This window comes from Zootoca vivipara, chromosome Z, assembly GCF_963506605.1.
Source record: "Zootoca vivipara chromosome Z, rZooViv1.1, whole genome shotgun sequence".
Taxonomy (NCBI): Eukaryota; Metazoa; Chordata; class Lepidosauria; order Squamata; family Lacertidae; genus Zootoca; species Zootoca vivipara.
Window position 1 is genome coordinate 12,248,128 of NC_083294.1, and position 16,244 is coordinate 12,264,371.

At 46.2% G+C, this 16,244-nt stretch overlaps 1 protein-coding gene across 1 annotated transcript; it reads left to right on the forward strand.

Annotated features, from left to right (window-relative positions):
• The first annotated feature begins 3,045 nt into the window (after nt 1-3,045).
• LOC118077495 (telomeric repeat-binding factor 2-like) lies at nt 3,046-13,440 on the forward strand. Its single transcript, XM_035101104.2, has 8 exons — nt 3,046-3,653; nt 5,024-5,232; nt 5,831-5,917; nt 6,305-6,451; nt 7,115-7,467; nt 9,091-9,137; nt 10,156-10,256; nt 11,440-13,440. The coding sequence occupies exons 1-8, from the start codon at nt 3,479-3,481 to the stop codon at nt 11,638-11,640; spliced, it is 1,320 nt and encodes a 439-aa protein (XP_034956995.1). The 5' UTR covers nt 3,046-3,478; the 3' UTR covers nt 11,641-13,440.
• The last annotated feature ends 2,804 nt before the right edge of the window (nt 13,441-16,244 follow it).

Here is a 16,244-nt window from a genome sequence, read left to right on the forward strand (position 1 = left end):
CTGCCTTTGGGGGGGGTGTGAATGTGTCAGGACAGGGTGCGTGGATTTTACAGAACACGCTTGGGTGGGGGAGTCAGGGTTGGGACAGGGCAAAATTTTAAGCAACACGCGTATTGGGGGGAATGATTGTACTGTATGCAAAATGAAAGGGGGACTCTGAGGGGGGACTCTGAAGGTCCATTTAACAGACTGAGCCACAGCAACGCTAGTCATATATAAATATTTGCTGTTCTTTAGTTGAGCCCCTGGATCAGGCGGCCATTTTCTCCCCAGAACCACAGCTCCATGCCCCGCTTATTTAGATAGGTTAGGTTAGAAACCACTTTTACAAGGGGTAGAAAAAAGACAGAGAGGTTTTCCTAGCTGACCAAGATGGAATACTGTTAATTCTTAGGATGGGGAGGAAACAGGGAATCCATTTTTATCTACCCATTTACTGCTGATTCTTGAGGCATTTTTCCTTCCATAACTTTTGATTCATATTTTTCCCCCAGACTCCAGATTGTTTCAGATTTGATTGCAGTTTATTACTACTTTTATTGATTGATTGATTGATTGATTGATTGATTTTTTTAAAATACAGCCTTTCATCCAAAGATCAGGTGATGGTTCAAGACATAAAAGTTTTTTCGGGTCCCTTTGGGTTTTGACATTTGATAGAGGACTCCTGTTACTAGACTCTTGGCACCTCCAAATCTTCCTGTTGGATATTTGTTGGCAAAGAGTTGCTCCAGCAGATTGAATTCATACATTGGTCATAACCCTGCTCACCATTTCTAGTTTGCTTGGACAGAGCACGAACCAATTTCATAATTACGTATTATGATATCTCAGCATTAGGTAATAATGGGATGGTGCTCTCCTCGCTTAGGTCCATGCTGTTTGCTCCAACTTAGAGCTAGAGAGAGGTTTTTGGGGGGGCGGGGCAGGGAGTAGTTGGGAAAGAGGAAGTATAGATATGCCCCAAAAGTAAAGCAGCCCAAGAGCGTGGCTGCCATATGTCCAGATTTACACACACACACACACACACACACACAGAGGATTCGAAAAAACGAAAATTGCAGCCACAGGGATGTTTTAAGAAACACAAAAAGAAACGCAAAAAATGCTGTGCCATCGTCGCTTCCTTTCCTCCTGAGACTCCTCCTGACTTTGAGACTCCTCTCTTCAGGCCAGATCTCCGCTGTGCCAGGAAGCCTGGCTCTCTGGGGAACGCAGTGCCAGGGCTGAATCAGCATCGCAGGAGCCCTTAGGCAGCTTTGTCAAAATCAGGCAGGCTTTGGGAAGGTGGCAGGGAAGGTGCTCCCAAGTGCGTAGCAAGGGAGGGGCGAAGGGGGCGGGCCGCCCCTAGCTCCACTCTGGAGGGGGCAGCATGGGGCAGCGCACGGGGGCAGCACCCCTCGCCCCTGGCCCGCCCCTCGCCTCCTCCGCCCGAGCAGGAAAAAGCAGAGTGCGCCCGGCACCCCGCTAGTGAGCGCGCTCTAAAGCAGAGCACCAGCCGAGTGCGCTGGCCGAGCAGAGCAGCAGTGCCAACCCGGACGGACTGCACATGTGCAGACATGCGCAGTCTGTCCTGGCTCATCCTGGCGCGCGTCATGCGTCAAAAATTCGTAAGTCGAAGCAACCCTATCTAAAAATTTGTAAGTAGAAAAAGTCCTATCTAAACAGCATCCAAGATGGCGGACAGAGCTCCATTCGTAAGTAGAAACATTCGTAAGTCGAGTCATTCGTAAGTAGAGGTACAGTGGTGCCTCACTAGACGAAATTAATTTGTTCCAGGACTCAATTCGTCCTACGAAAATTTCATCTAGCGAGGCACCGTTTCCCATAGGAATGCATTAAAAGTCAATTAATGCGTTCCTATGGGCTCCGGGGGGAACTGGTGGTGGCGGCGGCGGCACTTGTTCTCTTGGCTCGGGGAAGGCAGGCAGGCGCTTCCCCGAGCCAAGAGAGCAAGCGCCGCTGCTGCCAACGACAGAGCCGGATCGGACGAAGCTTCAGAAGCTTCGTCGGATCCGGCTCTGTCGGGTGGGGTGGGGGAAAGGCGAAGGAACGATCCTGCGCCTTTCCCCCACCTTTGCCAAGCCCCATGCCAGCTGTGCACAGCAAGACGCGGCGGTGGGAGAACGTCTTCCCCCGCCACCGCGTCTTGCCTGCCTCCCCCGCCGCCAGGGGAGCTTTTCCCTAGGAGCACCTGGCCCCGCCCCCATCTCCTTCCTGCATTTTATGCTGCTCCGTGGAACAAAGAGCAGAGCTTCTGCATCCAGCACCCCCTCCCTTTTCCAAAATTTAGCCTGGGGCTAAATGGATTATAGGAGGAAACAAGTACAGTGGTGCCTCGCTAGACGAAATTAATTCGTTCCACGGGTCAATTCGTGTAACGAAATTTTCGTCTAGCAAGTCCCAGTTTCCCATAGGAATGCACTGAAACTTAATCAATGTGTTCCTATAGGCTCTGGGGGACTGGCGGCGGCATGCGACGGGGCTTCGGAGAAGGTCTCCGAAGCCCCGTCCGATGCCGGCTGTGTGTGAGGCGGCTGGGGGAGAAGCTCTCTTCTCCCGCCGCCGCCTCCCGCCTGCCTTCTCCGGTGTGGGGTGCAGCTTCGGAAGCCTCCGATACTGCACCCCATGCCGGCTTTACACTGCGAGAAGCGGCGGCGGGGGAAGCTTCTCCCACCACCGCCTCTCCCCCTCACCCCACACCTCAGTTTTCCATCTCTGCAGGCAGCATATCACCCACCCCCTTTCCTTGTCCCTAAAAAAAGCTCAACAACTTTGAGCCAAACCCCTTAAAAAAGGGGGTAGATCACTGCCAGATTTTAATTCTGAAAGTAGATCACAGCCCCTTGGGAGTTTGCCATCCCTGGTTTATAGTATTCAATAAGGGGGTGGGAAGCAGCTTTGATTGTGGAACTAGTGGGTGGGTACCATTAATATGGATCAATTTACACAGCTTTAATCTTGTGCCTGTAGCATTAAAGATTAGAGGTGATGGGAAATTATGCTGAGAGGCTGACCTTGTTTTTCTGACAGCCAGAGGTACAGAGTGCAGAGGCGGAGCTAGCCCATCCCGGAGGGGGGAGGTGCCCGTCCTCTAGCCTCCCCAAGTCTGATTTCTCTGCCTGGTGTCTGTGGGAATCTGTCCGGCTGCCCCCTTGATTTCCCTGGGCAAGCAGCGCCACGGCGCAGGGCGAGCGGCCCATCACCTTCCCTTCCACGCTCTGTGCTTTGTGGGCCTCCAGGCAGAGGAGAGAGCAAAGAGAGCCCCGCTAGGACCGCGACGGCGCTGAGACTACAGGGTCCCGGGCTCTGAGCCAGCGATGTTATCCGCGGTCCTCTCGACGCTCTCCTGCCCCGCCCACCGACTACGTCAGGGGAAGGAACCGTTGAACGGCGTGGCTTTCGCCACGCCCCTTTCCCGGCGTAGCTTTTGCCACACGCCCCTTCCCCGGCATTGTTAGCGCGCGGCGGCGGAAAAATGGAGGACCTTGGTTGTGGCGAGTCGCTTGAAGGAGCTGCCGCGGCGGCTCGCGAAAATACCTTAGAGGCGGCGGTGAACCGGTGGGCCCTCCTGTTCTACGCCCACCAGGCCATTCAGGCTTTTTCGGCCGGCCACAGCCAGGACTTTCGCCAGCTGCGGAACATCATATATGGTGGGGAGACCAGTTTGTTTTACGAAAGGGGCATGATTTGGGGAACATTGGCGCTGGGTTAAATAATTCTAAAGGTACTTTCTGCTGAGGAACGTGAATGTAAATAACTAATGATAATAATAATAATAATAGTAATAATAGTAATACTGTAATAATAAATTTATCATACCCCGCCCAACAGGCTGGGTTTCCTCAGCCACTCTGGATGGCTCATGGCATACAGTATATCAGAACATACTAAAACATCAAACATTAAAATATGTTGCGTAATAGCCCTGGTTCCACTTATGTTATTTACATTTATATATTACATTTAATAGTCATTGGGTGTTTTCATTTGACAAAAAGTGAACCTAAAGCAGCTTAAAATATAATACAATCTATGTCCCTGGAACGTTTGTCATTTGCCTTTAGAAATTAAGGGAACCGATTTTAAAAGAAAAGGCACAAAGCACAACTAACCAACAGCACAGAAGCCAGAAGGAAGGTCTGAAAACATTCTCAGGAAGATGGTTAGGATACATGCCCCCTTAAATGAATGCCTCCTAAAGCCCATCACAGATGGTCACGAGATGGGTTAGGAACCCCCACCCTTAGCCTCCTAAGTACAGTGGTACCTCGATTTACTAACTTAATCCATTCTGGAAGTCTGTTCTTAAACCGAGGTGCGCTTTCCCTAATGAGGCCTCCCGCCGCCAGTGCCTTTTCACCATTCAGATTCGCTTCTTAGACTGAGGTAAAGTTCTCAAACTGGGACACCTTCTGGTTTTGCGGAGTTTGTAAACTGAATCATTCTTAAACAGGACTGTTCTTAAACCGAGGTACCACTGTACCTGAAAACTTCAGAGCCCTCTTGAAATCTATTTCAAATTGGAGCATATTGATGTGTGTGTTAAGAGAATGAGTTTAATGATTTTGGGGTTAGGGCTGTAGTTGAGTGTGATGGTTTCCAGAAGCCAACTGCTAGGAATGGCCTAGCACCTTTGGAGTGTAGTTTTAAGAAAACTCAAGTCCTTAACCATTCATTTTCTTACAGTAATTCCTTATGTATGTCTATAAATAAAATATGTACATACTGTACTGCATTCCTGCCCTACAAAACGGGAGCCCCAACAAAATATTTCACCCCAAAGATTAAGACACTAAAAAGCGATGTGTGTGTTTGTGTACATCTGAAGTATATTGTAGATTACACACAAAAAGCAAACAAATGCAAAGTGACCCCTGGGCCAAAGGGCATGTTGGGATGAAGTTGGCTGTCTGTATATGGTATGGGACAGGGCGCCCTGGACCAAGCCTCATTACACCTGATTTGCTGAACTATCTGATTTTGCTCAGTGACTGTTATTGACTGTCTTGTTCTTCTCCAGCTGTGCTTGCACGGCCCCTAATGCTGGAGAAACGCATTGCCATTCAGATGTGGATTATCCAGCTTCTGTCTAGGATTGATGAAGATTTTACCATTGATATCAAAACCAAGTTAACGCCTCTTGAATATGCCCTTGTTCTTTTGGATGAGATGAAGAATGAATTGGACATTGATGTAATAGAAGAAATGAGGAGGGAAATAATGGAAGCGGTAAGTGTTAGCATTTCCTCTTCTGTAGGCACTGATTACTGTTTCTCAGCCTAGTTAGAAAGTATGAGGACAGCTGTCTTAAGTTTCAAAATGCAGTACATTTTGGAAAGGGTTTAATTAAGGTGCTAATTCAATGCCAGGATTAACTCTTGCCTATTTTTCTCCATGCTTAAATTAAACTTTTAAATAAGTTCACAAAAGTTAGTAGAAACAAGGAGGCAAGATTCCTACATGGTGGGATGAAATGAGAGAGAAATGTATGCTCAAAGGTGCCTGAGTTTATTGGAACTCAGCATGTTTTCCTTCTTCGGGAAATCCAGGGCAATCCAGGAAAAAATGGCTTCTTGACTCTCCTAAGGAATACATTATTCCAATGTTGTTAGCCTACAGACATTTAAGTAGCTTGCCTTACTTGAATTTAAAAAATAATTTTCTTTAATAAGTGACCTAATATTACACAATGAAAACCCACTGAGTTGAAAATGTGAAGCAGATCTAGAAAACTGCCAGGGGGTTACTCTCAAATGGTATCTTCTTAGATTAGGAACATTCCCCCAAAGTCTTCCTTGCAAACCATTATTTTGTCTTTCTTCTCCAGGCTGTTATAACCTGTCTAAAAAATGAAGCATATGGACAAGCCAGAGAAATATTAAATAAACACCTAACAAAGGACCCAAGTTCCCAGGTGAGCTTTCAGCAAGTAAGAGTTCATGTCGCAATTGTTATTGTTGTTGTTGTTGTTGAAATGTGCCTCTTGTAGGGTCATTTCACTACAAAGCAGAGTCATGGTTTGTCCTTCCCACATTCTCCAATTCAGTGAGTGTCTTACTTGGGAGTTTATTGTCCTCCATACGCAATGAGAAAAATTACATCCGCAAGCAGCACATGTTGCTACAGATTGTGCTCCACATCTCTAGTTATCATTACTTTCATGCATTTGTGACATTACCTAGATTGCTCTTGTGGTTTGGCTTGTTTTGTTTAAACTTCTAATGACTGCAAAAATTGTGTCTAACTCTGCCTTGTGCTGCAATTTGTTTGCAAGTACTGAAAAACATTTCCCCTTGCTTAGGAAATGAGATCGACGTTGCAGAGCATCATTGAAGAAAAAACATCCACTCATCCAGCCATCTGCAACTTCTCCTATGATCGTTTCCAGCAGAGAATACTTCTGCATTTAGAAAGCTGCTTGAGTGACTCTGAACCCTTTCTCTTAGAGGTAAGCAAGTGTATGGAGTGCTGCTTGATTGTTGTAGTGGGAGGACTATAGCTCAGTAGTCAAGCATCTGCTTTGCATGCAGAGGGTCCCAAATTCAATCCCTGACATCTCCAGGCAGGACTGGGAATGTCCCCTGCTTGAAACCCTGGAGAGCCACTGTCACTCAATGTGTGGTGATAGAAAACTATATGAACCATTGGTCTGGCTTGGCATAAGGCAGCTTTCTTTCTTCATATGTTCCTTGTGTTGCTGGAGCACTTGAATATCACCCACATTGCCAGAGCAGAGCTCTTGCTGTCTAACCACTGTGATCAAAAACAGTACATTCAACACCTGAGGCTTAAGACAGAAGCCTTCTCCCTGGACAAACTATTATGTGTTTGGGAAATATTTTTGTGAAGAGCAAAGTGCCCCACTGCAGAACAGCACAGGGCTCCAATGTCAACATTTGACATCTATCAAGCTTGTAACCTGACAATGTTTTGGACTAGCAATTCCCAACAGCTCCAGCATCATGAGGCTGTGGTGACTGGGACTTAGGGGAGTTGTAGGTAAAGCATTTTCAGGGCACCAGCTTGGGCATGGCTGCTGTATATAACTAGAAAAAATAAAATAAAGTAGAGAAGTGTTCTCTAGTAACTGTGTTCACCTTCTCTGTTTAAGATGGCCAAAAAGGATTTGGAAAATAAGATTGAGCCCAGGCTCAATCCTTTGGAAATGGCCACCAAGGAGGAAATGGTGAAAAATACCCCAGAGCAGCAGATGCTTTACCCTGAATCTGTGAGAATATCTGATGAGACTTTGGAAGAGTCCAGGTCTGAGGGAGGCCCTAAGAAGATACTTGAAATGCCTTTGATGGAGGCAAAGGAAGCTATTTTGGAATTTGCTTTTGAATTTACTGAAGTGGCGGATGTGTATCAGGCAGCTTCAAAGCTAGAAGAAGAAACCAGTGGAGCTGCAGAGCCTACTGTGGTTACTGATGCCACTGTCTCAGCAGCTTCCAGTGACTCTGACAGGTTAGCAGCCTATGGCCTCTTACAGTTTTGACTCCAGTGCCATGCTGGGCAGCTGTTTTGCCATATAACTTCTGGCTCTCGGCACTCAAACTCAAATTGACCTGCTGCCAGAGGAGCAAGGTTTTAGGGGTGATGTCAACAACATAAATTGGCAAAACTTGTGGAGCAACCTGCTGTTTCTTTACTTTGCAAATGCTCGCCTAAGCCAGGGGTCCCCAGACTTACCAGCGTTTGGGCCGGTTCCCACTGTGCCGATCGCGCGGCAGGGCGGGGGAGCGCGCGCCTGTGCGGGCTGGCGGGTGGGGGAGCGCACGGGCGCTTACTGGCGCGGCGGCGCGCTTCCCGGGTGGGGAAAGCGCCGAAAATCCGTTGTGCGCATGCGCGTGGGCCTCCCCCGACCCGGAAGTGCACCAGAAATGACTTCTTCCGGGTCGGGAGAGGCCCATACGCATGCGCAGAAAGGATTTTCGCCGCTGTTTTCCCAACCCGGAAGAGCGCTGCCGCACTGCGCGCCGTAAGAGCGGGCGGCGGCGGGCGGCGGGGGTCGTCGCGGGCTGGATTGGCAGGCTAATTGGGCCGCATCCGGCCCCCGGGCCGTAGTCTGGGGACCCCTGGCCTAAGCGGACGGGCTCGCATGGGTTTTCTACTCTGAGAGAAGCTTGCAAGATCCTGCCCAATTTCCCAGATGGAGATAAAGAGTTTTCAAAACTGGACAAGTTGGACAGGACTTTTCCCAAGCCATGTTTGGCTTCTGATTTCAGGGAGGAGGAGAACCATGCTGCCTCCAGGCCACACCCCAGTGAATGCTTAGTGTTCAAAAACATACTGATTATGGGGTCAGAGAGCTGGAAGCCCTCAACTTCCTGCCAAGTTTCATCCGAGAGGCCTGTGGCAACTTTGGTTGTCCAGCCTGCACAGCCCCAAATACCCACCCAGCCTGATGATACCATCCAATATCCCGGGTAAGAGGCCATGACTGCAGTGAGGTCTGCTGGGGAGGTGGCACAGCATGAAGCATTTGGTGCAACTTTCCCCTTTGCAAAGAATCCATTAGAAGGCCTTAGGCCTCAGCCCAGAAGCTCCAAGGAAGGCACAGATGGTTTGCAGTGGTAGGGTTGCATTGCTGTGTATCTTCTTCCCCAGCTAGTAGAATCAGGTGGCGGGAGAATCAGGTTCACATACCTTGTCTTAATCTTTATTACTCAGATTGCAAAGATAGCAGAATGGACAATACGGTCTCTGGCCTCATTAAAGATTGCTAAACAAATTTATTGTGGCAGAAACACCTGTGCAAGACTCTGCTTTGTCAGATGCCTGGAATGTTAGCTTCAGTTGCCAGGCAAAAGGTAGATGATGTTATTTCTCTCCCCCCTCCCTCCTTCCGCCTGTATCAAGGATAAGGATTAGGGTTTCTGCCACCAGCTATTTGCTCATATTTAAGCTGTCATAGGTCTCTGCAGTAGTGTGTTTGCTGTGACAAATTAACCTCACTCCTTGTCTGATACTTAAATTCAGCATCTCCATAATTTTGGTTGTGTGTGATATTAACTGATGCAGCTCAGTCCTGTCTCATATCCTTGTGGGGTAAGTCTTTCCTCACTTGTGTTTCTCTGTTCCGTTCAGATTAGCTAAGAGGAGACGTCATGATGAAGATGAACTCTCAGGCCTGGGTAAGCAGCAACTGTTTGAATCTGCCTGCCTGGTTTTGGGTGCTCGCCATGATAAAGGTTTCTTTACCCCAAGGGTGCTATTGCAGCAATATAGCAAAGCTACTCTCAAAATAGCAAAGCTGCCAAGTGGCTGAGGCTCTCCTCTGTGAGTGTCTGAATGTCAGGCCAGGAGCTTTGAGTTCCCATTGTCTGCTCCATAGAATTGAGAAGTTAAGCAGAGGGATTTTGGGGCACAGCTCTTGGATCAAAAAAGTAAAATATTTGAACTGCCTGCTCCAAGTGCACAGCAGCAGCACTGACAAAATCATTGCCTTTTGCCTCAGACTGACTTCTTGTTCTGCAGGATGCTCAACTGTGGCCCATGCACTCTTCTAATTAAAGCGCCTGTGCAGTTTTGATGGCTTCCCACATTGCATTACCCAGTGACATCACAATGACATGGGGGAAACCATCGCCAGCATGGCAGGCAAAGAGAAGTGTTAACTGGGATCCTTCAGGAGGCTTGCTTAGGCTATGCACAGACTGGCTAAAGGCAAAACTCTCAAAACCTGGTAAACATCTTACAAAACAAAGTGATCAATTTTGTGAACCATGCTAGAATGAGGTGGCAACTGTGAGTGAACATGGATGGCTGTTTGCCACATAGTATAGAGTTGCCATATCTTGAAGAGCAAAAAAGAGGACAGCATGAGCCAGGGAAAGAAGTGCACCCACATGCCTCTCTTCCCAGCTTGGGCTGGCAGCAGCAGCGGTGTGTAGAGTCGGCCAAGCTTTAAATAAATAAAAGAGGACATGTCTGGGATGTCCCAGACATATGGCAACCCTAACATAGTTCCAGCAGTAGTAGGCTACCTACGAATCGTGCTGCCAAGGGCTGGGTAGAAATTTACCACTAGCCTGGATTTCTGATGAGGTACATTAGCAGTAAAACCTCCCAATTGCTGAGCCAGCAGCAATAACTAGCTTACCGAGTGGTTCCATGCATCCTGTAAAGTTTGTACATGAATTTGTGTTTCAGAATCGAAGGAAGGCGGCAGCGGCGACGACAGCGTCTTCTTCAGTAGTAGTAGTGGCGGCAGCAGCAGCAGCAGCACTTCCTTCTCTGGTCCTAAAAGGAAGGTAATCAAGCCTACACCCAGCCTGGAACTGAGCACTCCAGTGAGGACAGATAGGCCTACCTTTATAAGACCCCTCTAAATGGAGGCCAGTTGATGAGGAGCCCCTCTCCCAAATGAAATAACTGATGAAATTCTCATTAAAGGGAATTTGCCATTAATGGGAAGCTGCCATATGCTGATTCCTGGTCCGTCTAGCTCAGTATTGTCTGTGCTACAGGGTTGCAGGCAAGGTGTCTCTTTCGCAGCTCTACCTGGATATGTCACAGGATTGAAGCTGGGATCTTCTGCGTGATCAACCACTGGACTAAGTGGCCTCTCCTAGTTAATTAATCAAGGGCAGTGATGGCGAAACTTGGCCCTCCAGCTGTTTTGGGTGTACAGTGGTACCTCAGGTTAAGTACTTATTTGGTTCCAGAAGTCCGTACTTAACCTGAAGCGAACTTTCCCATTGAAAGTAATGGAAAGTGGATTAATCTGTTCCAGATGGGTCCGCAACGTAATTAACTTGAAAGTACTCAACCTGAAGCGTACTTAACCCAAGGTATGACTGTAATTGGTTCCAGAAGTCTGTACTTAACCTGAAGTGTACTTAACCTGAAGCGAACTTTCCCATTGAAAGTAATGGAATGTGGATTAATCCGTTCCAGACGGCTCCGCAGAGTAATTAACTTGAAAGTACTCAACCTGAAGCGTACTTAACCCGAGGAATGACTACAATTCCTATCATCCCTGACCACAGGTTAGCTAGGGATGATGGGAGTTGTAATCCCAAAACAGCTGGAGGGCCAAGTTTGGCCAGCACTGATCAAGGGTCTTTGATATACAGATGTTCCCAAGAAACCTTTGCAATCTCAGCACATCATATCTGCTATCTTTGATAGCCTCTTCAACCACACTGTAAGGTGGCTGAATTTTATTTTTATTACCCCCATATTGCAGAAGGAGGACTAAGTGTGGAGAGCGTGTCATCAAGTTGGGTTTAATGTCTTGAAATATGGGTCAGATATTTGCCTGCTGTGAGTCACTGGGCTACATCCCATGTCAGCGGTAATCCTCTGTTAGCAACAGCCATGGAACCATCTCCAGAGGGGGGGGGTGTATCTGTCGTTCTGCCATGGGGGCAGGGAGCAAGACTTGCAGCACTTGATGGTTGCTAATGAGAGCCTGTGTCCTATTGTTTCTAGATGTGGACTTCAGAGGAGTCTCAGTGGATTAAGAAAGGAGTGAAGATGTTCGGGGAAGGGAAGTGGAAAGCCATTTCCCAGGCATTCCCTTTTAAGAACCGGACTGCTGGGGGGATCAAGGACCGATGGCGGACAATGAAGAAACGGAACTTGGAGAATGACCTGGAGGCAACCACACTGCACCAAAATCCAATGAGTTAATTCAGGCATGTCAAACTTGTTTCCCTCCAGATGTTTTGGCCTACAATTCCCATGATCCCTAGCTAGCAGGACCAGTGGTTGGGGAAGATGGGAATTGTAGACCAAAACATCTGGAGGGCCGCAAGTTTGACATGCCTGATTAACTTAAATGTGAATTGCACTGAAATTGCACTGTTGCACAAATTTGTATACCACAAAATATTTCCAGTATTAAAAAGTAATGAGGTCTCAGTATTTCTTAAAAAATGAGTTGCCAAGTCCATCGGGTCAAGGGCTCTTATTATACAGTACTTGTTTGTTAATAGGTTGATCAATTTATTCTGCAGAAAGTTATCTTTTGTTGTGCTTTCTTTTTTAAAGGTTTGATACTACATCTTTTCACTTTTTCTTTTTTAGGTAGAGGGTTATTTGGGTTATATAAAACTCCATAAACATCTAAAACTCCATAAACATATTGCTAATTTGATTTTAGTCGAGTGAAAGTGCTATATTTAAGGTGCATATTTAAGATAATTATTTATGTAAATTGCTTTCTTTTGAGAGCCCTGGCTAGCATTTTGGAATGTTTATTACCATATTCATAGGATTTTTGACTCACAAAGACCATGGATTTGCCTATTCTGTTCCAATCTAACACTTCTAATTCGGATCTTTTGTTTTCCAATTTTCTAAGGATTTCATTGGAACATGTTTCAAAGTGCTCCCCCCCCCCAATTTCTGTATTTCTGGTAATAATGTTCCTTTAACAGGCACTGCTTCCCATGATAGTTAAGAGGAATCTCCACCATGCTATTTGGTTTGGCACTAGCATTCAAGGTGTTCTGGGGCAGGACAAGGGTGTTGCTAGTTAGTGCAAGTAGATAAATAGGTACCGCTCCGGCGAGAAGGTAAACGGCGTTTCCGTGCGCTGCTCTGGTTTGCCAGAAGCAGCTTAGTCATGCTGGCCACATGACCCAGAAGCTGTACGCTGGCTCCCTCGGCCAATAGAGTGAGATGAGCGTCGCAACCCCAGAGTCGTCCGCGACTGGACCTAATGGTCAGGGGTCCCTTTACGTTTACCGGCCAAAGGCAGAGCTAGCTACTCCACCGGAGCAGCGCACATGCTGTCCACCTGGGGGTGGGGTGAGCATCCCACGGGAGTGGGGCGAGTGTCCCATAGGGGGGTGAGCACGGGGGTACCACCGCCCGCGGTGAGCATCCCATGGGAGGGCAGCAATGTCACCCCCCCTCAGGGATGACAACCGGGACAGACTGCACCCCCCTTCCTCCGCCAGTGACAGAGGGAGATGATGGCCCTGCTATTAACCCATCACAAAAACCATCTTCAATTTAAAAGGGTAACCGAGTTGTCAGGGCAACGTGTGTGTGATGTCACACTGGAAAAAAAGTTGTCATTTTACACAGAGATTTTTGGACAAGGTGTTATGGGAACAAGGAGGAGCAAATTATAAGACCTCCATAGGGGGGGGCTGAAGGTCAAGACCACCTTGGCAGGCCGGCCGAAAGAAGGGTCGGACAGAGGCATGGAGAGGTCTTGGAGTCCAGTGCTGCTTTGTTGTAGGGAACAAGCCCCTTGTGCTCCACACCCCTTCATCCAAGAGCCAAGCTGTATATAAATATGTGGGGAAAAATACATGAGAAAGACACTGCAGTCTCTTGTTGTGCCCCATTTCAAGGAAGGACAAAGCCTGGCTAAGTGCAACTATCCCTATAACCCAGGCATGTCAAACATGCGGCCCTCCAGATGTTTTGGCCTACAACTCCCATGATCCCTAGCTAGCAGGACCAGTGGTTGGGGAAGATGGGAATTGTAGCCCAAAACATCTGGAGGGCCGCATGTTTGACATGCCTGCGTATAACCTCATGTGGGAATGTTGAGGGTGGCAGGCAGGGGCGGAGCAAGCGGGGGGCGGAGGGTGGTACGCCCTGGGTACCGCCCTGGAGGGGGTGTCACTTGGGGCCCCGCCCCTCGCCTCTGCACGCCAGCCTTGGAGAAAAAAAATACAAAAGAAAGCTGCAGGCGCGCCGTGCGGGTGCCTGCTGGGGGGGGTGGCACTCAGGGCCCCGCAATCGGCGCCTCAAAAGCCGAGCCCGAAATCTCGCTCGGCGCGCCGGCGCGCCTGTGACTTTCTTTTGTATTTCTTTTCCTGGGGCTGGGGGCTGGGCTGGCTGGGGCCCTGCGAGGAGGTATGGAGCGGGCTAGGCTAGCAAGGCGCCATGTTAGTGGCTGGCTGGCATGACGCCCTCCCTCTTTTTTTTTTTTTTAAAGAGATTTTTATTGCAAAAAGAACAGTACATATACATATATACAGTATATAGATTCAATTTTCATAACATTTACATACATTTAAAATCTCAAAAAGCCTAATATGCAATAAAGAGGAGAAGAAGTGGAGAGTTTGAAAAAAGGAAAAAGAAAAGAAAAAGAAAATTAAAAAGAAAAAGAGAGAGAGAGAGAGAGAGAGAGAGAAAAGAAGACTGGCTGTATCAACAGTCATCGCTTATCTGCACTTATTACATCTTATAGTACTTCCACCGCACTGAACACAAAAATAAACCTTTCGAAACTTTTACACAGTTGTCCTCTAAATAACAATCACCTTTACATATACTGCGAGACAAAGCATTTTAAACATCCTTTTACACATTTACCCTGCATAATTATTCTAAACACAACCATGTTTCATTTCCCACTCCTAGTTTCCTTAAATATTCGTTTAGACATTCCCACTGGATCTTAGGTTTGTTACGTATCAAGTCTGTTAATTCAGCTACCTCTAGGTATTCACAGAGCTTATCAATCCAGACCCCTTTCGTTGGTATAGTAGGTTCTTTCCATACTTTCGCAATCGTTATCCTAGCCGCTGTTGTTGCATATAGGAAGATGTTGATCTTGTCTGGTGGTATATCGCTGTTGAGAATTCCTAATAAATAAGCCTCTGCCCTTTTGCTAAACGGTGTCTTAATTAATTTTTGAATTTCTTGGTGGATCATCTCCCAAAACTTTTTTATTCTAGGGCACGACCACCATAAGTGGTATGTTGTCCCTATTGCCTGTTGACATTTCCAGCACTGATTATTACTACTCTTATTTATTTTTGCTATTCTTTCTGGGGTTAGGTACCACCTGTAGTAAACTTTCATAAAATTCTCTTTTAATGTATAACAGGCTGTAAAGTTAATTCGTTTCTCCCAGAATTCTTTCCATTTCGTATAGTCTATCGTGTATCCTAGGTCTTGTTCCCATTTTATAATATACTTGTCCTTTATTTCCTGCTCTTGTTTGGGTTCCCTTAGTAATCTGTACATTTTCGAGAGATTTTTATCATTAGTGTTGAGAATTTCTTTCTCGAACCTGGTATTTATTTCGCCGAACCCCCTCATTTTAATATCCTTATCAAAAGTTGCTTTCAATTGAAAATACTCAAGCCACGATAATCCTTTTACCTTAAGATCTTCGTATTCTTTAAGTTTAATAATTCCGTTAACATTGTCTGTTAATTCTCTATATGTGGGCCATATCTGTCTTGCATAACATTTTAAAGTGGCGTTTGCCTCCACTGGAGATGTCCACCATGGAGTTTTCTTTATTATTTTTCCTTTGGTTCTCTCCCACACCTCCCATAGGGCCCTTCTTATAGTGTGGTTTTGAAATTCTTTATTTTTCTTTCCCTTTCCATACAGCAGATATCCATGCCACCCATAGATTTTGTTTACTCCCTCTAAATCCAGAATATCGGATTTCCCTAGGGTCAACCAATCTTTTATCCAGACCCAGCAGGCTGCCTCAAAATATTTTCCCAAATCCGGTAAAGCAAATCCGCCGACTTCCTTTGGGTTTGTTAAGACTTCCATCTTCATTCTTGCCTTTTTACCTTGCCATATAAAGTCAGCTAAATCCTTTTGCCATTCTTTTAAGTATTTCGTTCCAATGATAATAGGGATGTTTTGGAAGAGGAAAAGGATTTTGGGTAGGATTGTCATCTTGATCATGGAAACCCTGCCCCATATAGATAGATTCATATATCTCCAATTAGCCAAATTCTTCTTTATTTCTTTCCATTTCTCCAAGTAATTATCCTTTAATAAATTTGTATTTTTATTTGTAATTTGAATACCTAAATACTTTACTTTATTCACAATTTTTATTCCAGTCACACTTGCTAGTTTTTCTTTATTTTTCTCTCTCATGTTTTTTGTTAATATCTTTGATTTATCCTTATTTAATTTAAAGCCCGACACTTCACCGAATTTCTCCATCTCCATCAATCCTGCCAGGACTCCTTCCTCCGGATTTCCAGTCAAAATAATTAAATCATCAGCGTATGCTCTAGCCTTGAAACAATGAGTTCCCACCTTTATTCCTTCTATTTGAACCTTTTTCCTAATTGCTGTTAATAAGACTTCCATAGTTGTGATAAATAGCAGGGGGGACAGAGGGCAACCCTGCCTTGTTCCTCTGTTTATATCAAATTCTTCGGTAATTTCATTATTTATAATTAATTTCGCCTTTTGCTCTCTATAAATAGCTCTGATTCCATTTATAAATCTTTGTCCCAGCTTTAAATTTTCACATGTTTTTATCATAAAGTTCCATGACACGC

What these genes read in the sequence shown, in the direction of transcription:
- LOC118077495 (XM_035101104.2), top strand. Translation starts at nt 3,479, where the DNA reads ATGGAGGACCTTGGTTGTGGCGAGTCGCTTGAAGGAGCTGCCGCGGCG. An exon ending in CTGAACCCTTTCTCTTAGAG is followed by an intron (nt 6,452 to 7,114) that starts GTAAGCAAGTGT and finishes TCTCTGTTTAAG; the next exon opens with ATGGCCAAAAAGGATTTGGA. An exon ending in TCTCTGGTCCTAAAAGGAAG is followed by an intron (nt 10,257 to 11,439) that starts GTAATCAAGCCT and finishes TATTGTTTCTAG; the next exon opens with ATGTGGACTTCAGAGGAGTC.